This window comes from Sciurus vulgaris (assembly GCF_902686455.1).
Source record: "Sciurus vulgaris genome assembly, chromosome: 9".
Taxonomy (NCBI): domain Eukaryota; kingdom Metazoa; phylum Chordata; class Mammalia; order Rodentia; family Sciuridae; genus Sciurus; species Sciurus vulgaris.
This window is the reverse complement of record NC_136469.1, coordinates 106,199,585-106,223,405: the sequence shown is the minus strand read 5'-3', so window position 1 is coordinate 106,223,405 and position 23,821 is coordinate 106,199,585. Positions and strand designations below refer to the sequence as shown.

The window sequence follows — 23,821 nt, the reverse complement described above, 5'->3', positions numbered from 1 at the left end:
AACTCCACCACTGGGAAAGGTAAAAAATCAAAACACAAATCCCATTAAAAAAAGCAATGACTGCTCTTTTGGATATCAGCTATACTTGATTCAACAATGTGACATTAAATATTATTTTAGTTAAACCCAGCAAATTATACAATCTCCCTTTGGGCTCCTGTTTAAAACACACTTCTATATTTGTTAATTAGATACTTTTTGGTATCAGTATTTTCTGCAAGAAGTGTTAAAGATTTTTTATACAATGGTACTAATGTATAAAAAGTATTGGCTCCTAAATATTTTAAATGATAATAAATATTCTAAATTACAAATTTGATTTGAAAAATTTTAATGAAAACAATCATACAAAAATTAAATAGCAAAACTACTTAAAATGATTACAATTCAAATAGATTTGCCTTGCCGATACTTTTCCACCAGTTTGTTTTCATAAGAACTGATTATTTCTAGCTATAATCTATTTAGGACTGTGGAAGAGAAATGAGAATCAAGTCAGTAAAACCCCTGTGCTCAGCACATATTGCTCATAAATATTAGTTTTCTTTTTATTATTATCTTAAAAAGATACAAGTTTTACAAAACATGCTAACTTTAGTTAAAAGTGTCTTGCATAAGAAACAGCCATGTGAGGAACCTAGTCTGGCATCTGTTGAAACAACTAAATTTTATTTTAACAATGGATAAAAAATTCTTTACAAATTAACTTTTGGAATCTAATTATAAAGTTTAACATTACAATTTAAGAGGTGTTTTTATCACTTTTTTAAAAACATACAAAGTCACATGATCAAGAAAAGTACCCTATATGAAACCAAAATGTGGAGAAATAGTTCTTTTATTGTATATATGGCTGTTTCACTTGAATTTGCCACCCCCCAAAAAATAATCTGTTTGAAACATTAAATGAAACAACTAAGTAAATACAAGGAAGCACAATGAATATCAAACATGTAACTCTTGCCACTAGCTAAGCCTTACGAAATATACAATTTCAATCATGCTTTTAGACAGTGTTATGCTGCCCTTTCTAATATACTAATGAAGATAAAGCTTAACATTCTGTCCTCCTTACAACAGCTGGAGGAGTATAGAGATGAATGTGAATATGTACCATGTTCAACAATATACATTTTCTAATATTCCAAATTTAACAACTGATCTAACTCCAATCTGAGGTATATCAAAAGATAAAAATTTTTTTAATCCACATCATGGGCAATGTACCATGCAAATAACATCACAGTAACTCCACACACTGGAAGGAGGTAATATTTATATTTTTGCCAAAGTGATAGTTCAACTGCCACTTCATCTCTTTTCCTGTTCTTCTTTCGACGACCCTTCAGTCTGTTCTCAAAAGCCTCCAGTTCAGCCTAAATTAAAAGTTTCATTTTATTAAATTCTATGTATATGTTGATTTGAATGAAAATAAATCAATTTTGGAAGTTTTAATAGAAATAGTATAAAACAAATACATTAATTTAATTTAAAAAAAAGGAACACTTCTCTCTACTAATGATTATATTCAACAAATTCAAAGTTTAAATAAGCAGAAAGGGAACTGGGGAGTAATAGAAGAGATTATTTCAGACTCTAGGCCTGACTTTATGATGCTAAGTATTAAAATGTCTGATTAAAGCAAAATACAGATATCAGTTTTATACTTCAATGCCACCTTCTAGCAAGTGCCAAGAAATGCCCAATGAAGATAAAGACACCTACAATTTTAGTTTTCTTACAATGCAAGTAATAAATATTAGTGACTCACATGAAGAAATTCAAATGAATAAAGACAGAAAAGTTGGCAGAACTCAAATTCTTCTACATCAAATACATTTGTTAAAATATAATAAAAACTCTTCAAGGAAAAAAAATGCTTTGTGATTCAATGCAAACTGTCTATTTCAGAATGAATTAAAAACTGGTTCAAATAAAGAGTAACTGGGATACAGTTGTTATCAAATATAGATTTCCATTCTACTACTAAGTACTTGCTAAACTTCTTTAATACATGTTATTATGACACACTAGCACTAATTCACTAAAATATGATAGCTATTAACTTAAATATATGTTTAATATTCATGAAAGGATCTAGATGTTTATTTAATAGAAGGAAATGTAAACTTCAGTTAACCTATTACTAAGGCCAAAAACCACACCTGAAGAATCCAGTAATACACTTTATATAAAGTGGCATTCTTGGAGCCCCAAAATAAAATATTTCCAATTTGTTTTTGATACATGGAAGAAAGTAAAAATATCTTAAAAGCAGCCAATTTTGAGGACCAATGCCACAGTAAAATAAATGATATCTAAATGATAACCCATAGTCATCAAACATTAAGTTCTAGATATTCTGTTGAAAGAGTCAGCAAATAGTGAATATAGTTAATAATTGTTCACAAAAAGGAGATGAAGGGAAATACTCTAACCTACTCTTAATAATTTAATCTTCTAGGATTCCAGCCAGCCTGTGTTTCACTGTATTAGCTCCGATAACTTATTTAGAGGATATTAGGCAAATCAACTTTAAAGAATGATAAAATATCAGAGATCATCCTAGCCAATCTTTATTTGCCACAAGAATTATTTCTAATGTCCTCCTCCAAGTCATGCAAGTTCCAATCCCCTCATTTATATAAATGTGGCAGTTTAGCTGAATAAAGCATTTTAAGACGCAAACTGACAAGGAATTACACTTCACTCTTCAAAAGTTAAAGTCACTCTTTGGAATACATTATCAATACAGGAGTAACAGGGTAATAGGAATGTACTTATTATCTAGATAATAACAAAATAGATAACAGTTCTGCATTTAAGGATGTAACGGAGAAATGGAATAAATTATTTTTTTAAATGTGTTGACTACTAAGCAGCACTTATTTGCAACTCAGTAAAAAGGAACTCAAAACCTTTTAGGTGAGTGAAGGCATGAACTCCATTGTAGTTACAATGATGATATGACACACTTCCTTCTACTCCCCCACCAAAAGAAGTCAAAACTCTTATGGTTAGAAAATAAGTGACATTGGCAAGGAGGAAACTGGAAAAACATTTGGGAATATGTGAGACCCCATGCCTTCTCAGTTTACCTGAAGCAAAGAAAGTAGATGGACGGCCTGGGGTTTTTTTGTAGCAATGTTATTTGCAGTTCAGAATACAGTTGTCTAGTCAAGGGCAGTGACACATGCCTACAATCCCAGCAACTCTGGAGGCTGAGGCCCTAGGCAACTGAGACCCTGTCCCTAATAAAATATTAAGAAGGGCTGGAAATGTGGCTCAGTGGTTAAGTACCCTTGGGTTCAATTTCAGTACCAAAAAAAAGAATACTGTTGTCTAGCCCCTAGTTTATACCTGGCATTTACCTTGTGTTTGCACAAAAATAATGAAAATAATGATGCCAAGAGACATAAATCTGGTTATTTTGTTTGGTTACCTGTTGTCTTCGTTTCTCCTCTTCAAGAGCAGCTTTGGCTTCTGCTTCTTTTATCTGTTTATATTTAAAAGTAAATTAACAATTTAAATATCAAATTTTATATAGAATTATAATGTTTTCCCATTCAGGCTCTAAAAATCTACAGAGGCTTTTTAGGAGCCTCAAATTAGAAATTGCTTTTAAAAAATGTAAATGTCAAACTGAGAAGTTTAACCAAGTACCATCTAATAGATTGAGGGTGGTAGTAGATTCCATAACTTATTATGGTAAATGTCACATACACTTCAAAGCAGTAAAACACTGTACAGTAAAATACTTTAAATTTTCAAGTTTCCTCTTAAGTTATCATATTAAGAACTGAGAATCAATTATTAAGTATCGCATTTCCCTTAAGCTGAAATTGGCCATTTATTTCAAACGCCCTAACTGGAAGGGAATCCTTAGTTTCAAACAAAATCAAGAATGTATTCATTGACTGGGTTGACAAGAAAAAAAACAGTAACAATGGAGACACCCCAAACAGCACAGAATCCAAAAATCTTACTTTTAAATTCTGTTAACCTAATATTCAGGAGGCTTAGGCGAATATTAAAACAAATGACTATGTCCCAGAGCAAATACACTAAGGACAGAAAGCTCAGGTACACACTGGGCAGTAAAAAGCACACCATGAATTCAAAATAACCCTATACAACTAGGCTTTTATAACAAAAGCAAAAATAGAAGATTCAAATTCTTTTTAATAAGAACACAAATAAATGTGCAAAATAAGTAGAGGAAGGCCATTAGCACATCAAAAATTGTATTTTAACAAGATATACAAGATATTACCTCAGATGCTTTCCGCTTCATTTCTTTGCATGTTGCATCACATTCTACGGAAACCTGATTTTCGCGTACTTTACTGCATGGCAATTCCTACAAATAATGCAAACTTCAAAGTTTAAATGATCTTTCCTTCAAATTCAAAACTGTATGCCATAAAAACAAAGTTATCCAACAGTTTAAGGTTATTAATATTTAACAGTCGAGTTCATTAATGTTTAATGATGTGGCTAGAAGCTCTGAGTATCTTTGTTCCAATACTGATTATTCCTTTGCTTCTCTTAATTAGAAGAGTGAATATCATAAAATCAAAATTATCTACTTAATAATTATTGACTAGGTGCCACAATCAATTTTGCTCTAATTTATTTTTGTTCTTTACTTTTCTTTATTGCTTCCTGTTGTTCTTCCAGGGAATAAAATGTTCTTCAACAGTGCTATCCAACAGAACTTTCTGGGATAATGGAATCATCTAAATCTGCACTATCCAGTGAAGTAGCATTAACTACGTATGGCAATTAAGCATTTAAAATAAAATGTGATTAGACTACCTAAGGAACCAAAAAGTGAATACTCTTTCATGTTAAATTCATTAAAGTACTCACTTAAATAGCCTACATGTAGCTAGTGGCTATCATCTCAGAGAGTGCTACTCTCAAGACATTTCTGGAGTTACAAAGTTTTCTCTCAACTATTAATACTTTTTTAAAAGTTTAGATGAAAAGTCTTCTAAAGCTTATGACTGCACTTTATTGAATAAATACTACAAGTAGCAATCTGCAATTGGATAAGACAAAATATCTCAAAGAAAACTGAAGAGACATCCCAGATTATAAATGGAACTTGATGACTTTAAATTTTCATGTTTCCTCATATTAAGATTTTAGAATCAATTATTAAATATCACATTTACCCTTTCATGTAAAGAAAGCAAACTAAAATGTCAGGTCTACAAATTTAAATGCAGAATTTACTCAGCACAGGAAAATATATTTGGAGCTATGGAAATAAATGAAAAACAAAGGACCTATTAAAAATCCTCAATAAATACCTGCTGCATGATGAACAAAGAGTGAATATAAAGAGAAAAATGGCAATTAACCTTTGGGAAAGACCACAGGAATATGAAGAAAAAAAGGAGTTACTGGCTATGTCTGAGATATGGTAAATCGAGGTCAAGATAAAAGCAAGTTTTAAAGAGTTTATATTGCCAACAGACAATTCAAGGAAAATGAGATCTGAAAAAACTTGTTAAAAAAACTCTCTTTCCCTTCAAAAGTTTTATTGAATAATATATAGCTGGCTCCCACTCGGCCTTTCAGTCATTAGTTTCACCTGTTTACTCCTCTGTTACCATTATTTTATCTTAAAATAAATTATTTCCCAGTTTAAGTATTATTTTATTTATAAGATTGTGCACATGAGGTCATCTGAAGAAAACATTTTCAAAGCACAATACTGATGACAAAGTTTCATAAATCAGAACAAAGTCTAATTCCAGGCCATTTCTTAAATCATGACAACCCCACTTGATCACTCACATTGCTTTGCTTGTTCAAAGACCTTAAATCTACTGCTCAAGGACTCTATTCAAAAAAACTTGATTCCAACATAAAACTGTCTTTCTTTTACTATTAAATTGAAGAAAATTAAATTGTCAAGGCTCATTTACAAAATGAACATTTGCAGAAACTGGTAGGCTCATCTTAATTATAAAAAGATTCTACAAAATCAGACCTTAAAATTATAAGACAAATAAAAATAAAATAAAGTCACAAAACTACCAAGTCAAACAGACCAGATCAAATCAAACAAAAACAACTTACACAGAAAAGTATTTTCTACCACTGAAAATACATACCTTTTTTATTCTTTTACAAGGACATCTCAGTTTTACCTTCTGGTTGCAATTAAAGGGACATTCACCAGGATGACACATCTCTTTGCATCTATGTCCACAGGGAAGCTAAAATAAAACCAAAATAAAGCAATTACATATTTACATTTTGGTCATATTGTACCCTCTCCCACACCAAGCAACTATTTTAAGGATGACTCCATCATATACAGGGGTCAATTAATTCTGATTAATCAATGAACTGATTTTTCAACTTTTTTCTTTTAGATACATTAGTTTAACTGTACAGAAATTTTAAACATTCTTCCCAGCTCCACCCCAAGAGTAATCTCATTGCCATACTACAGCTAATTATTTATAGTCATATAACTAGGTTCCAGGCAATTGAATGTAAAGCAAGTAAAAGTGATTTGTGCCTTAAAAGCATTTCAAAAGAGGACTTCCGGGGTCTTCCCTCACCATGTGCTGGAAGTGAAATCTTGGGCAATAATGGAAACTATGTGTCGAAGACAGCTGAGGTGCTAGCTAACTTGGATCCCTGGATGAATACACAGGACACAGTGACATACTTACCTTTCCTGTATTTTTATATGAGAAAGAAAACTTTTTTGTCCTTAAGCCACTGTACTGTGCTGTAACTGATTAGTTCTTCACTCTAAAACATATTCTTTGACACTATATACTACTAATGCCCATGACTCAGGCAGTCCAGACAACTCAGTAATCGCCATGACCTCTATACACTCCTGTTTTTAATTATTTCCTATCTTCTAATCCCAGTCAAGCTTTCAGATGAAACATTCTTTCCCTATTTATTCAAGTATTATCCACACTTCCAGACACAGCTTAAGTACTACAAAAGCCTAATATGAGTTTGCCTATAAATAATAGGAGTAATTTAAGAAATCTATTTCTAAACTTTTGTGGTACTGCTATATTGTCATGAACTTTAAAAAAAAAATAAATAAATTGTTAGGCACTTCAAATATTTCTGTTTCTCCAATCAGAAAGTAAATATGCAAACATGTTCTTAGTTAGGGGTTAAAATCCAAAACCAGACTATCTGGAACTGGTTTAGATTCCCTGTTTACTAACTGTGGGACCTTAGGCAAGTCACTTCACTTTTCTGTTTCACATATAAGACTGCGACAAGTAATAGCATTTTATAAAGCTGTTGTGAGTCTTAAATGTGTTCAAAGTAGTTAGCTATTATAAGTTAGTTGAGGACAATGGTCTTATATTTCTTCGTGTCCCTCATCTTGAAATCCCTAACAAAGATACCTTTTAAACAGTGGACACCTCAATAAACATTTAAATTCTTTATTTCTGATTCTCTGTGATTCACCAGATTGATCTTTCAAACTAACGACTCCACTCTAAGAAATTCAGTATCAGTTTTCTGTCTCTAGTCTCCTTCTGTTGTGCAACTAGGCTTTTTTGTTTTTTCATTTTCAGCTAAGTCATTCAGACTAAAACTAAGCTTGGCTCACTCATACTGCATCTCCACTAATCCTACCACAGGGCAGGGTACTACTGCAGTGAGTTTTACATTGGGCACTGAAGCACTTTGGTTTTATTGCTTCCTTCAGATAATTCTAGGTCCTCAACAAGCTCAGTATTTACTCATATCAAATACTTGCCTCACGGGTTTCAAGTTTTTTTATTCCTTAGCTCTCACCTTCATTCCTGCAGTGCCATTAGTCTTACTTTATAGAGAAAACAGACAGCATTGGTTCACCTCTCTATCCTCTCTTCCCCTCAAAATAAATGTCTCTGTATCTTCTTGTTCTTTCTTTATGTCTGAGAGAATTATATCATTCATCTCTAAGAGTAACTATTTTGCTTCAATTTGAAATCAGTAACTCTAAAAAAGAAAGTGAATAAGAAAGTGAATACGTATGTAAAAGTCAACAAAGAAAAATATTGAAATTACATAGAATTACGGCTAGCATGGCTTCACTGATCAGTGTTCTAGTCCTCCAATGCATTGGCAGTTTGTGAAATAGCATTATTAGTCTTGATTTATATTTCTGCCTGCTAGAAGATCTCATAGTCACTCTTCACAATTTCACTGACAGCTCAAAAGTCTCTCTTTTCTCTGGTTGGGTCTCCTGCTTTCAAAATATCTCTCTCTTTACTCTAAATCTTTCAATTGATTCTGCCACCTCATCTAATTACTATCGCATGAATCATCTCACCTTTCTATGTTCAGTACTGGTAGAAGGCATAAACTGAAATGCCTGATTAGTTCACCACATATCTCCCAAGAGTCACAGCTATGGCAATACTATCTATTCCAGTTCCCTCTTGGTGGCCTGTTTTAAGAAGAGTCCATGGGCCCAACATGAGCCAATCAAGTTTTTTCTCCTGGAAATCTGCAAACTTTAAAGGTATAGTCTGAATAGTCCTCTCATTATAGAGTTTCTCCTGACCAGCTAAACAGCTTTTTCTTTACAATCTGTAAACTGTGCTCAATATCCTCCAAATATATCTTATTTTTGCCATGAGTTAGAATAAAGTTAGAATTGGTTTTGTAGTTTCCAATTAGGAGAACTGAAACTCATCCAGAAGTATAACATGTTGGTATCCAACATATGACCATAGGCAAAAGTAATGCCACGAATCCTGAGAAGTCATTCAACTCACTAGTACGCCGGGAAATGTAAATTAAAATCACAAGAAGAAATGAAAAAATAGGCAAAATTAAAAACTTTTGCCAATACTAAGTATTGGCAATGATGTGAAACAGGAACTTTCACATATTGTTTAAGAGGGGAAAATTTTTGATAGATTTCATAGTGAAAAAAATAACCTGATTATAAATTGGTACAAATGTTTTGCAAGTCAATTTGACATTATTTATTAAAGTTGAAATTATACATTCCATGCAACCAGTTACCCTACTACATTCCTACAGAAATCTGTGTACACATGTACCCAGATGCACAAGCAAGTTTTTCACTACAGTATTTTTATAACAACCCAAACAAGAAACAACCTAAATGTATACCCATAGTAAAACAGGAAAACTACATGACAGAATAAATGGACTACAGCTACATGCAATCAAAATAACAAGTCATAAAAGTGTATCATTTTAAATTTTAAATATAAAATTAGGCAAACTATAAATACTATTCGTAGACAAACATCCAGGTAGTAAAAACTAAATAAAAGCATGGAAATGTTTACTACAAAAGGCAGAGGGAACAATAGTTAGAGATGCTGGTAGACTTCTAAGATGCCAGCGATGCTTTACTTTTTGACCTGGGTAGAGTTATATGGTATTCACTTCTTAACTATATGCTAAAATATACACATATATGTGATATTTGTTTTAAAAAAATCAAATTCCTCACATGTATGATTTTATCAAATGAACCCAACTACTATTTATAACTATAATGCTCTAAAAAATCAAACCACATAACAATTTCCTTGTTAGACATGAAAGTATGTGTTATCTCAAATGACATGTTATATTAAAAAAACTGAAAAGTAGTTATAAAGAAATTTTATTAAAATGTATAATATATAATGACTATATCTTCATCACTGATTTCACAGCAGAGAATTTTCTAAGACATCCAACCTCAGTATTGAAGATGAGCTATCCCACCTACTCTTTCCATTCAAAGTGGCATGGGCTTCTTTTCCACATGGCTCTCACATGTTAGCACTTTTAAAGGCGCCATATCAAATGCCTTACTTATAACCAATACTATCTAGATCAAATGTCCCATTTTAATCCTACTAAGAAAAAAAATTTTTCAAAAAATAAAAGCTTGCAAAGCCATATTGTTTGTAGATAAATCCATTGTCCATAGTTACTACATAAACTAGGACTTTTACATGTTATTATTTCATTATACTTATGATATACTTACTAGGACCTTGAGATGTTAATTCACCTAGCACTGTGAATTAGAAATTATTGCTCCCATTTTATATATGAGCCGCTTGAGTTAAAGAGAAATTAAATATTATGTCCAAATAAAAAGTAATACATGGGCATGATAAAAACAAATTCAGAAATGTTTTCAAGTAGAAATACCACATGATTTCAGTTATATGTAGAATCTAAGTGAAACTCGGAAGAAGAGAGTAATACAATGGATATCAGGGGCTGGCAAAAGTGGGAGTGGGAGGCTATTGGGAAGATGTTGCTCAAAGTACACAAAATTTTATCTCAACAGAAGGAATAAATTCAAGAGATCTATTATACAACATGGAGACTATAGTTAATACAGCATATTATATTCTTAAAAACTGCTGAGAGTAGATTTTAAATATACTTATCACAAAAAAGTACACATGAAATAATACATAAGATTTAGCTATTCTATAATGTAGGTGTTTCAAAAATGTTATTCATAATATAATTTTTTTCAATTAAATATTTTTAATTTTAAGAATTTAATTAGAGAATAAAATAATTCAAGCCATGTTTTATGTAAAAAAAAATCTGCAAATTTCCATTTGGTTTCTCTCTTTCTATATTCCAAAATATAGAAATATACATACAGGGCATGGTTTATAGATACTGTTCTTAATGGCATCTTTCTTTTTTCATTTAGTTAAATGCAAACCTAATTAAATAGTCTAGAAGAAACACAGAATGTATATAATGGAAGCAGAGGAGCAGAAGGAATATGCTATGCCATTCCCACATTTTGTTCACATTCCATAGGTATTTAACAACCAGGGAACCAGGGAATCAGGCACTAGATACAAACACACACATGACAGTAACTTGCCTTTACTGAATCTATAGTATGGAAAGGGGAGAAGAAAATAAACAGGAATTTATTAGCATATTGGAATTTATAAGAAGCCTATACTTTAACTTTCAGTACAAGATATCTACTTGATTCAAAGTGACATGTTTTTTTGTTAATCCTAATTATAGCTTGATTCCATAGCTCAGTGGTTCTCAAAGTGCACTACAGAGTGTCAGCATTACTTGAGAACTTAATGGAAACATAAATCTTAAGCCCCACACCTACAAAATCAAAAAGTATGAAACAATAAAAATTATGTTAAAAAAAAAAAGTATGAGGTAGGGACCCAGTGATTTATTCTTTAATGAACCCTTAAGTGATTCTAATGCACACTAAAGTTTGAGAACACTGCTGCAGCCTTACCAATGTCAAGAGGTAATAAACCAAATGATTTGTGCTAGACACAATGAAATGCACCATTGCACTCCTAGACTGTTCCTATTTATAAAAGTCATTTGGATTGCTTCTAGCCTATGTGTTTATTTTTCAAAAAAGCCCAATAAGCCGGGCACAGTGGCACACGTCTGTAACCCCAACAGCTCGGGAGGCTGTGGCAAGAGAATCCCAAGTTCAAAGCTAACCTCAGCAACTTAGCAAGACCTAGTCTCAAAATAAAATATAAAAAAAGGGCTGGGAATGCGGCTCAGTGGTAAAGTGCCCCTGGGTTCAAGCCCCAGTACCAAAAAAAAATTTCAAAGCCCAAGGAGATTCTGGCAAGACCAGGGCTTCCAGAATGACTTAGAATCCAAAATCATGAAAGTAGATGAGAAATTTTTAAAAAACAGTACTTACTCAACGCCATAACAGCATCACCATAGCTAAGGCAATGCTAAGTCACAAAACAGCAACCCCTGAATTAAATGATCACATTTCCACTTGGAAAACCATACCAAGTTCTGAATCAGAGTAAAAGTAAAATAATCTCAGCTACTTATTACCTAAGATCTGAACTGAGACAGAAGAAAATTTATTTTAACAAGGGAATTTTCAAGATTTGAAAAAAATAAGAAAATTAAGTTTGAAATAGTGCATGTACCTAGTTTCACTTATATGAGACAGAATTATTAAAATAATAATTTATTGTTTGAAATGGTCTCTCTTTTTATAATCTTAAATCTTAAAATTCCTAGGTTCAATTTTCAAGTTTAAACAAAAATCCATTAAATCAGTTCAAAGTGTTAGTTAAAAGGAAATACTGTTAACTAAATTTAGATTTAATCAAACAATTATATTTAAGACTTAGTTGTCATCTCTTCCCCACATTAAAAAAAGAGAAACATTTAGATTAGTGCACCAAAACAAATAATTTAAAGGAAAGAGGTACTATTTAGTGTATCAGCAGGTCAAAAGGATCTCTTTTTAAATGTCTATGCAAATCAAATAACTGTCACCATCCCATTCTCAACAGTAAAAACAAAAAGCACCCTCCCTTTCAGAGTGATTAGTTAAATGTGGACTTGCTATGGCTTTTCAAATTACTGCCAGGTTAAGTCACTGTTCAGTGTTTACCATTTTACCACTTTTGATGGTTTTCATTTGAATATGATGATTAATGTAAATATTCTCAGCTACTTATTAACGGGATCTCAACTGAGACAGAAGAAAATTTATTTTAACAAGGCAATTTTCAGGATTTGAAAATTCAGAAAATTGTTTGAAATACTCCATGCACCAAGTTTCACTCATATAACAGAATTGTTAAATAATCATTTATTACTTGAAATGGCCTTTTTTATGCTCTTTATATAATTATTATAATTATGCATATATTATACATATGTATGATTATATATACACTTCATAACAATAGATAATGAACTGTAAAGATTCAATCATGTGAATGGTACTAGCACCCAAGAATGCAATGAAAGTATCTTCTGTAATAGCATCTTCAAACATTTTGGATATAGAAGTCTATCCTCCCACACTACCTCCTACAGAAGCACACACATGTATGCACATACATGCACGCACACACACATGCAAATATACTCATACACATACTTAAATAACCTATTATGGATTACTGCCTAACTGCCCATGACTCATAGAATTCTACATTTACATTTTAAGCCTGAATCGCATTTTGGCAGTGGTAAACACTAGGTCAATATCCTTTATATAAGTTACTTTAAAACTGCTTTCTTTAAAAAAATAAAAATAAAAAAAACTTCAAAGGGCCATTCCTAGTTCTAATATCTCCAAATAGCATGTGCATCTATCCTAACCATATGTGTTAGACTTTTACAAACATCAATCACATTTCCTTTCACACCTACATTTTTAGTGGGTCCACAAAAGACCCACTAGAAAAGACCTGAACCAAACGAGAAAGAGAAAATCCCAGAGAAACAATACCCAAGGAACCCAACTTAAAAGGTCCTATTACAGCTTACCTCTTTAGGGCACTGATTTTTGCAACAACTGAGGAGGTTCTTTTCATTTACATCAGCTGTGGTTATTTTTCTAAAAATAGGACAAATACTTTGATGACATTCAAACCAAAGTCCATTTCATAGCATTTTTCTAAATCTAATTCACAACTTCAAATACATCCATAAAATTATTTTTTCAAATAAATATTTTAATTATGTCTCTATCTGTAACAATTATCTCCAAAAGTTCTGATAACTCGAACTAGCCAGTTCTTTACCACCAAAAAATCAAATGTAGAAAGGCAATCACTGTAGGAAAGAAGTACAAAACACATAGAAAACACCATCCCTATCTACACCAGTTCTCTGTAACAGTCCCTGCTTATATCTTTTCCTATAGAAAATAACAGATCCCTATAGATCAGTTATTATTATAACTCATAATTAATTCTTTGTTAAAGCTTCTACATAAAAAAATTAAAAACTAGTATTTATATTACTTCAAATTGAAGAATTTAGGCTATATAGTGAAAAATACAATAAGCTTATTGAAAAAGCTTTTTCAGTTGCTTCTGGGCAAGCTATCTATTAATGTTAGAAATTAATTCATTCTAGATTCATCTATGCTTTTATGTGCTTTTTATCTGACTCAGTATTACTCAAAAAAAAAAGTCACAAACATCAAGGAATAAAATCAAGGAATACTTTTCTATAAGAACTGAATAGAACCACAATGGACAATGATTGGGCCAATAAATGCAACAATCTAAAGTTCCAGATCATATGTATTTCATTTTTGTCTTCCTCATTACCTTTATTCTCCTGCTTTTCCTGTTCCCTTCACTAGGCAAAACTGCCAAAATTTAATCTGATTAATGTTAATTAAAAATATTATATTAAATATTCATATTAAATAAGCTAAAATCCACTCTAAGATAATGTCTCAAATTTCTTAGCAAAAATACCACAAAGTATTTATGCTGATTCTGTGAAAAATTGTTGTGTATTTTCCATTCTTACAAGTATGGTGTTCATCTCAAGAGTTAATATAACTGGGGCTGGGATTGTAGCTTAGTGGGTAGAACACTTGCCCAACACATGTGAGGCACTGAGTTCAATCCTCAGCACCACATTAAAAAAAATAAAAGTACTGTGTCCAACTACAACTAAAAAGAAATATTAAAAAAAGTTTTAAATAAGTCAATATAATTATGTTCTCTAATTAGAAATAAATCAGCTTTTCAAGGTTTGCATCTTTTATATCTAAAGAAATGTAGACAAATCTGAAGAGACTAAAAGGAAAGATAGCTTGTGACATAATTCACTGAATTGAAAGCAAATGAAAGTTACTAGAACAAAAATCATTTACATAAAAACACTTCGATATGTATTTAAGAAAAAGAAAACATTTTTGAAGAGCTAAGGTAACCGAAATCACCTTAATTCAAAGATATTCATACATCTACCCCCAAAACCACATGGCTTATTAATAAAAAAATTACTCAGAACCGTAAGTTCGGCATAAGTAGAACACAGAAGTTCCTATAAACCTCAAATTTCCCCAAAGTAGAAAAATAAATACCAATTCCTAGCAGTTATTTCAAGCTCCCTCTTTCAAGTCTTCAGAGATAGGGGAGTTCAGGATAAAAAGCAGAAAAGGGAAGAGGGGACTAAGCTAAAAATCAAACAAGAGTGGAAATACTGAGTAAGTCCTGGTAAATCAGAGCACTGATGAAGGGATAGGCCTTTAAAAAGCACACAAATTCAAATAACTGATCCTGATAAAGCAGTACTCCAAGAAGGCGTAGATAAAAAGAAAAGGCACCCTCTGGAGACTACAACATGAACAGGAAACGGAGCAAGAGGGGAAATTTAGGACCCTGTAAGGCAAAAAAAAAAAAAGAGCAAAGTAAAGCAAAAGGACACATAATTTATCTCCTCCCAATACCATACTAAGAAGTCAACCATCAAAAAACTGTATTTTGCAACATTGACAGAACAAAGTATCATCAGTTTAACCCATGACCAGTATAGCTGTAGCTATAAAAATAAAGATGTGATTTAGATCTACAAAAAATTACTATAATAAATAGAAAATGATAATCAAAACCTTTCAGCTGATGAAAATCTCTCCTACCTCACCTTGCACCCCACCACCCCACCAAATAATTACAGACTGAGTATTCCTAATCTGAAAATTTGGGTGGAGCATTTTGAATTTTTGGATTAGTGATGTTCAACAGTAAAGTCTCTAAGTAAAGTCTGTAAGTATTCCAAAATCCAAAGAACTCCCAAATCTGAAACACTTCTGGTACCAAGCATTTCAGATATAGGAATTCAATCAGTTCAAAGAAAAAGAAAATTAAAACACAATATTCCAAACTGAATTAAATCTTCTCAAAGAAGCACAATAGGACATAGAAAAGCTACCTGTGCAGAAAAGAGTTAACCTAGCAGGCCTACTTCCCAGGTAATTACATTGGAAGAGGTGCTGGAAGCTTGAGCCTTGTCTCTCCTGGAGCCTCTTCCCTTTGCTAACTGTGCTTTGTATTCTTTTGCCGTAATAATGTACAGCTGTGAATATGACTATAAGCTGGGTCTTGTTGATCCTCAAGCAAATTATCAAATTTGAATGTGGCCCTGGGGAATGTCACACAGTAACTAGAAAAATCAAACCCTAAGAACATAAATAGGAAAGGAAAAAATAAATTAGAAATGAACCAAGGTTAAATGAATTCAGAAAAAAAATTTTTTTAAATAAAATTACATCAGAAAAAAACAAAATTATAAAGTACCCAAGAAAAAATAAAGAAAAACACAGTTAAATAAAAATTTCATAAGGATCCTTGAAGTGAGAAGGAAAAACCCAGTACATAAAAGCAAAAATAAGACAGTCAAAGAAGTGGTTGAAATGGAAGACTGAGAAAGATCAAACATACATTTAATTGGTATCTCTAAAGAAGAAAAAAATAAATAAATGAATGGAACAGAACCAGTATTTGAAACTATAATCCAAGAAAACAGAAGTACTGAATCTAAATAGCAAAAAGAGTCCAAGGGGAACCCTAGAAAATTTACACAAAACTATTAACTCTGAGACATATCTTAGTAAAAACTACTAATATTAAAGATAACAAAAAAAGAAGAAGAAATAGGGAAAAAACTAAACTCAGGGATGTCAAGCAAAAAAAAAAAAAAAAAAAAATTCAATTAACCTACAAGGGAAAGTAAAACTGGCAACAAACTTGTTAAAAGCAAAATATAAAGGAAAGCAACACAAACCAATACTTTCAATAAAAGAACACATAAACTAAGGACATTATATCCATCAATTATCAATCCTACAGGAAAAAAATCTTAAACATGAAAGAATTTAGGAATACTAAATGACAAATCTACCACAGAATGCACTTCATTCAACTAAGAGAGGACTAGGGAAACTTAAGCAAAAAAACCTGATGGTTAAAATGAAAAATATAAAATTGCAGATATAAAACAGAAACAAAGGTGGGTATGAGGATGGAACAATATACCAATGCTATATGTTCTGAAAAAGAATCAAGAATGTAACTAAACATTGAGAGAATAAAGAAAAAGAGGCAAGTAAAATAATATCACTGATTGTCATAGAGGTCCTAAATAAGAACCAGATGATAAAATTAAAAGCTGGCAAACCAGTTAATAAAAGACTAAGAAACAGCAGCCTAAGGACACTGCAATCAGGTATGTACAAAGTATCCAACCACAAAACAAAAACACGAGTTTTAAAATAAGAGCAAAGAAAATATAATCCCTAGATAACATAAACCCAACAATAGAACTTAATATGAACAGCAGTCATAAAGTAATTATAGACCTTACCAAAACTAACAGGGACATTCAAGGATTTACTTCACCATTTCTAAATAAAAAATAGATTGCAAATCTGAGATCAAAAAAGAATACAGCCAAAAAGTACTCAATGTGACAAAGAAGGATCCTAAAAGCCCTATTAGTTGAGAGTTCTACACAACATAAAACAGATCAATTATTTTTATAGAGTAAAAACTATAGTAGTTGCAAAGAGATACATTAACACCCTAAATATACAGGATTTTAATACCATACCTTTAAATAAGGCAAATCTACTTCAGGAAAAAAAATGAATCCACATATAAGGCTCTCAAATATAATGAAAGTAGAACATAACATAAATATATAGAAAACATTAAAAAATGATAAGAATCAACAACCATTAAACATGTTCAAGGGCTGGGGAGATAGCTCAGTCAGTAGAGTGCTTGCCTTGCAAGCACAAGGCCCTGGGTTCGATCCCCAGCACCGCAAAAAACAATAACAACAACAAAAAAATGTTCAAAGTAAAAAGGAAAGCATGAAAATAAATAAAATTTCTAACTGAAAAGTTTTTTTTTAAAGAAGGAAAAACTAATGATATAAGCAGAAATTGAAGTGGTAAAGATAAAAGAAGTCAATCAAATCAATGAGTAAAATCCTGGGGGCTGAGGATGGAGTTCAAGGATAGAGCACTTACCTAGCCTGTGCAAGGCCCTGGGTTCAATTCTCAGTACCAATAAATAAATATTCATTAAATAAACATAAATTCTGGGTTTTTTTTTAAATAACAAAATATATTCTAGCTAACATTCAAGAATCAGAGAGAAAGAAGAAATATTTAAGAATGACAAAGAAAAAAATTATAAAATAAAAAAAAAATTTTTAAATCATACACAACTTCTTTGGCTAACCTTTATAGCAATAAATTTAAAAACCCAAGATGAAACTGGTTAATTTCCAAAGAAAATACAGTTTTCCAAAATTGATCCCATGAGGCAGACATTTTCATTATTAAAAAGTAAGAAAATATTTTTTAAATGATATAATGTCAAAGGGACACGGGGACTAGTTTAAAGGTGCTCCCATGAACCTTTGAGGGTCAGTAATTTAAACACAAAATGAGAGTAACAAGAATCCACTAGTCCATGACACTGCTATTAATAAATGAAGGAAAAGGGAAAGTTTCTCCTTATAGTAAAATGCCACCTAATAAATATAGAAGAGATGATAGAGGTAGAAAATTAACATTTGGCACCATAATACTTACAACCAATTTATACCAGAATCATTAATGGATGCTAAAACCAGTGGATAAAAATTTTATGAGGAAAAAGTTATACAATAAAAAAATGAAAACAATTTTAAGATTACTTGTTCAATTTTTTCATCCACATCTCTCCTTAATGCAAAATTGACTTGATTCCCCCTACAAAACTTCTAAAATCAAAAATTATACTTTATTTTACAAATTTAAACAAAATAATTTCAATAATTAAAAACATTGAATTTTACAATTTAACAGCAGAGTTGAGAATGTGACAAAAATTTCAGACAATGCTAAAAAATATCTGGAGTAGTTCTAGTCCCAAATTTAACTTAAGTAAAATATATTAACAAAAAGCCAACTTTACAGACTTGTACAAAATAGAGCTGAGAGAGTCTAAAGTAAATTGTGTTATATCATTATTAAATAGAAAATATTTTCCCTTCACATAATCTGCAAGAAAATTTTCCTTTTTTATAAGGAAAATATACAAATCATATCCTAATATGATAAATGCTATAACATCAACATTTGTAATAAAAAGGTCTACCTTTTAAATATATAATTCAAAAATTATGCCTAAGTAAATATATATAAATCAAACAAAATTCTAGTTTGACACATTATTTGAACTATCTATTACAGGAGTGTTTTTAAATAGCAGTGATACAACTTTTTTTTCCTATCAAAATCTTATACAAAATCAGAATCTTATACAAAAGCAGAATTCCCTAGCTGAATTCAGAGTGAACTATCTAGAAGGTGAAGTAACCTGTATTTCTAGGCCTGCGGAATTTAAACAACATTTCTGAAAGAAAGTGTTCTGAATTATAAGAACATACCATTCAACCTACTTTAGTAAAACAAGAATATATCTTCAGTCCACTTACCTACATTCCACATACAGACTAGTGATCTTGCAATGACATTTTATTCTAAGCATCTGAACACATGGAGGACATTCTCCTGGGTGACATGGCAAAACACACAGATGAGGACAACCTGATGGCCGTGATTTAGAGCACCCTTCTTCACAGTGAAGGCATTCTGGGCCAGCCTGAAAATTGCATGGAAATTTATCACCTGAGAACAGAAGCTAATATTTCTATACATTAAAGTTTTAAAAGTTAGCTATCCAATTAAAATAAAGTACTTTTGTAGCCCTTAAAAATGTAGTTAATAGCACATCCTCTCATTCATCTTAAAAACATTCCAGAAGAGTGAGATTATCAATGTGACCATTGCTCATATAGATTTTTATGCCTATGAATCTTAAGTCAAACTACCTCACCTTTAAAATATTAACTACATTAAGCATCCCTAATACAAACACAAATTACCTTCTAAAATTTTAGAATAAAATGTTGCCAATTCATCCCTATACCCACAAAAGCAAAATCACTAAAAAAAAAAAGAAATCAACTGTGTTAACACATAAAATGCATATCAATGAACTAATGTTCAACTGCATAAATAAAATACATATCAATTAAATAATGTTAAATTATATTTGCAAATAAATGTACCTCAATGTAATTTAACTAGGCTTCTTTTTCTGCTCTAGTGATTTAATAATATAACTACTATCAGATTCTAGCAAAGGTTAAAGATTTTAATTGCAGGATATTTATTTTCAAATGTTATACTTGAGATAAAGTAAGTCAGAGAGCTATAGACGTGGATACTAAGTCTTAAAGACTAAGCATTTACATTATCATTCAAAAATATGGCCATGACTATAATACTATTATATCAATAAAATTCTAATCTATTTTTGGCATTTAGGATTGAAAAGTGTTTCAAATTACAAAATATTCTTCTACAAATAATTTCTATTTTTTTATCTTAAAAACTATATTCAGAGAGATTCAAGATGGCGGACTAGAGGGTGGCTGCGTTTCGTGTTGCTCCAGGACTCAGGACTCAAGAAGAGGAGATATAGAGAGACTTGGGACCAACTCAAAGCAGCCGGGGGAGTGTCTCCCATTGGGCAGGCGTCCCAGACGGGGCGGTAGCCCCGAAAACAGGGAACTTTATGAAGTAGAGCTGCCGGCGAGATGCCCATCCCCCCGCTGGAGCAGTGAACGCGGACAACTGGGAGCATCGAAAAGGAGGACGCTCAGCACAGCGCTGGGACTCGGCACAACCCACCCGGGCTCTGGGAGGCTGCCCAAAGGAGAAGGTGCTTGGTGAGCTGTTTGGACTGAAAGCGACCACCCCTGAACACAGGGGGCTGCCCAGAGGAGAAGGAGAAATACGGGCTCGGCACGTCACTTAGAATTGGAACAGCTGCGCCAGGGCTCTGGGCGGCTATCCGGTGGAACAGCGTGGTGAGTGGTTTGGTCCCAGAGCATCCGCTCCTGAACACAGGGGGGTTGTCTGGAGAAGGAGGAGGAGCGCGGCAGGGTGCTTGGGCTCGAAGTGACTGCACCAGGGCTACGGGTGGCAGTCGGGACAAGAAGGTGCACAGTGAGTTCCTGGGACTCGTGACACACCAGATCTCTGGGTGACTGCCTGGCGGAGAAGGAGGTGCGTGGTGGGTCACTTGGACTTAGAGCGACTGCAGGGAACACTAGGTGGCTGCCGGAGGAAAAGGTGTGTGGCGGGTCACTGGGACTCGAAGCGATTGTAAGGGGCTCCAGGTGCCTGCTCAGAGGAGGGGCCGCATAGCAAGGCGAAAAGTGCAGAGCAGGGTCCCAGGGCCTAGGCGGCTTCTTGGTGGAAGAGCCCCACAGACAAACTGAGGGGCGGAGCGAAGGCTCCAGGTCTGCAGGCAGCTTCTCTGAGGAGAGGCAGCCTAAAGAGATTCATCTGCGAAGGGCGAGGCTTCCAGGCCCAGGAGGTAGGTCTGGGTCCCTGGGAATATTGCAGAAGAAGGCTGCCCAGCCCAGGCGGTAGTTGTGAATTGATCGGAACCTCTGGGAGGGAAACCGACCAGCGAGACCTCCCCACTGGGTGAGTCCTCCCTGTCCTCCCTGTCGGGTGAGGTTCTCCCAAAAGGACTGTAAAATCAGAGACACAGACCCAAACTGGCCTTGCATCAGCCCACATCCTACTTCCCCTTTGGATGACGATTCATCAGCAAGTGAAGGTACCTCTGCCCACTAGCAGGGAATATACCCCACCGGAAGGCCACCTCCCCTAGGGAGTCAGCTTCCTTGTGGAACCCCGCATTATCAACTTCCTCCAAGACTTCAGGCTACTGAAGGCTAAGAGGGGATATACTAGAAAGCTTCAGGGATATTATAAGACAATAGAGGAAATCTGCAATATCACAGCGGTCAACTGATACCTGAACAATATGAGAAAACAAGGAAAGAAAATGCTGCAAACAACTCTAGATGGTATATCAATGAAACCCAACGACAGCATGGCAGAAGAAATGACAGAAAGGGAGTTCAGAATGTACATAATTAAAATGATCAGGGAAGCAAATGACGAGATGCAAGAGCAAATGCAGGCACTGAATGATCGCACCAATCGACAGTTAAAAGAGCAAATACAGGAAGCAAAAGATCATTTCAATAAAGAGTAAGAGATATTGAAAAAAAACCAAACAGAAATCCTTGAAATGAAGGAAACAATAAACCAAATTAAGAACTCCATAGAAAGCATAACCAATAGAATAGAACACCTGGAAGACAGAACATCAGATATTGAAGATAAAATATTTAACCTTGAAAACAAAGTTGAACAAACAGAGAAGATGGTAAGAAATCATGAACAGAATCTCCAAGAACTATGGGATATCATGAAAAGGCCAAATTTAAGAATTATTGGGATTGAGGAAGGCTTAGAGAAACAAACAAAAGAAATGAACAATCTATTCAATGAAATACTATCAGAAAATTTCCCAAATCTGAAGAATGAAATGGAAGATCAAGTACAAGAGGCTTATAGGACTCCAAATATACAAAATTACAACAGACCCACACCAAGGCACATTATAATGAAAATACCTAACATACAAAATAAAGACAGAATTTTAAAGGCCGCAAGAGAGAGGAATCAAATTACATTCAGGGGTAAACCAATACGGATATCAGATTTTTCAATCCAGACCCTAAAAGCTAGAAGGGCCTGGAACAACATTTTTCAAGCCCTGAAAGAAAATGGATGCCAACCAAGAATCTTATACCCAGCAAAACTTACCTTCAAATTTGATGATGAAATAAAATCCTTCCATGATAAACAAAAGCTAAAACAATTTACAAAAAGAAAGCCAGCATTACAGAACATTCTCAGCAAAATATTCCACGAGGAAGAGATGAAAAACAAAGAAACAAATCAGCAATGGGAGGAACTATCCTAAAGGAATTGTCAAATAAAGGAAGAACCAAGTCGTCTCAAAATAAATAAATAAATAAATAAAATGAACCAAATGACCGGGAATACTAATCATATCTCAATAATAACCCTGAATATTAATGGCCTGAACTCATCAATCAAAAGACATAGACTGGCAGATTGGATCAAAAAGAGAGATCCAACAATATGTTGCCTGCAAGAGACTCACCTCGTAGAAAGAGATACCCATAGACTAAAGGTGAAAGGATGGGGGAAAACATACCATGCACAAGGACTCAGCAAAAAAGCTGGGGTATCCATCCTCATTTCAGATAATGTGGACTTCAACTCAAAACTAGTCAGAAGGGATAAAGAAGGACATTACATACTGCTTAAGGGAACCATAAATCACCAAGACATAACAATCATAAACATCTATGCCCCAAACAGTGGCTCATCCATGTATGTCAAACAAATCCTTCTCAATTTCAGAAACCAAATAGACCATAACACAATAATACTAGGTGATTTTAACACGCCTCTCTCACCACTGGACAGATCTTCCAAACAAAAATTTAACAAAGAAACCATAGATCTCAATAACACAATCAATAATTTAGACTTAACGGACATTTATAGAATATACCATCCAACCAAGAGCGAATACACTTTCTTCTCAGCAGCACATGGATCCTTCTCTAAAATAGACCATATATTATGCCACAAAGCTAATGTAAGCAAATACAAGAAGATAGAGACACTACCTTCTATTCTATCAGATCATAATGGATTGAAGTTAGAAATAAAGGAAAGTGTAAAAAACAGAAGCTACTCCAACACCTGGAGATTAAACAATATGCTATTACACGATGAATGGATAACAGAAGATATTAGGAAGGAAATTAAAAAATTCTTAGAGGTAAATGAGAACAAAGAAACATCATATCAAAATCTTTGGGACACTATGAAAGCAGTACTTAGAGGAAAATTTATTTCATGGAGCGCATTCAATAAAAGAAGTAAAAATCAACAAATAAACAACCTAACACTACAGCTCAAAGCCCTAGAAAAAGAAGAACAGACCAACACCAAAAGTAGTAGAACACAGGAAATAGTTAAACTCAGAGCTGAAATCAACGAAATTGAAACAAAAGA

At 33.2% G+C, this 23,821-nt stretch overlaps 1 protein-coding gene across 1 annotated transcript in view; it reads right to left on the bottom strand.

The window, feature by feature from the left end:
- Positions 1-389: 389 nt before the first annotated feature.
- The window catches only part of NFXL1 (nuclear transcription factor, X-box binding like 1), a 57,687-nt gene continuing 34,255 nt past the window's right edge, over positions 390-23,821 (bottom strand). The window contains exons 18-23 of the mRNA XM_079153924.1: positions 19,270-19,436; positions 13,303-13,372; positions 6,129-6,233; positions 4,274-4,360; positions 3,443-3,496; positions 390-1,376 (exon numbers count right to left, since the gene is read on the bottom strand). Coding sequence (XP_079010050.1) covers positions 1,203-1,376; positions 3,443-3,496; positions 4,274-4,360; positions 6,129-6,233; positions 13,303-13,372; positions 19,270-19,436 — 657 coding nt within the window. The 3' untranslated portion in view covers positions 390-1,202. The remainder of the gene's footprint in view (positions 1,377-3,442; positions 3,497-4,273; positions 4,361-6,128; positions 6,234-13,302; positions 13,373-19,269; positions 19,437-23,821) is intronic.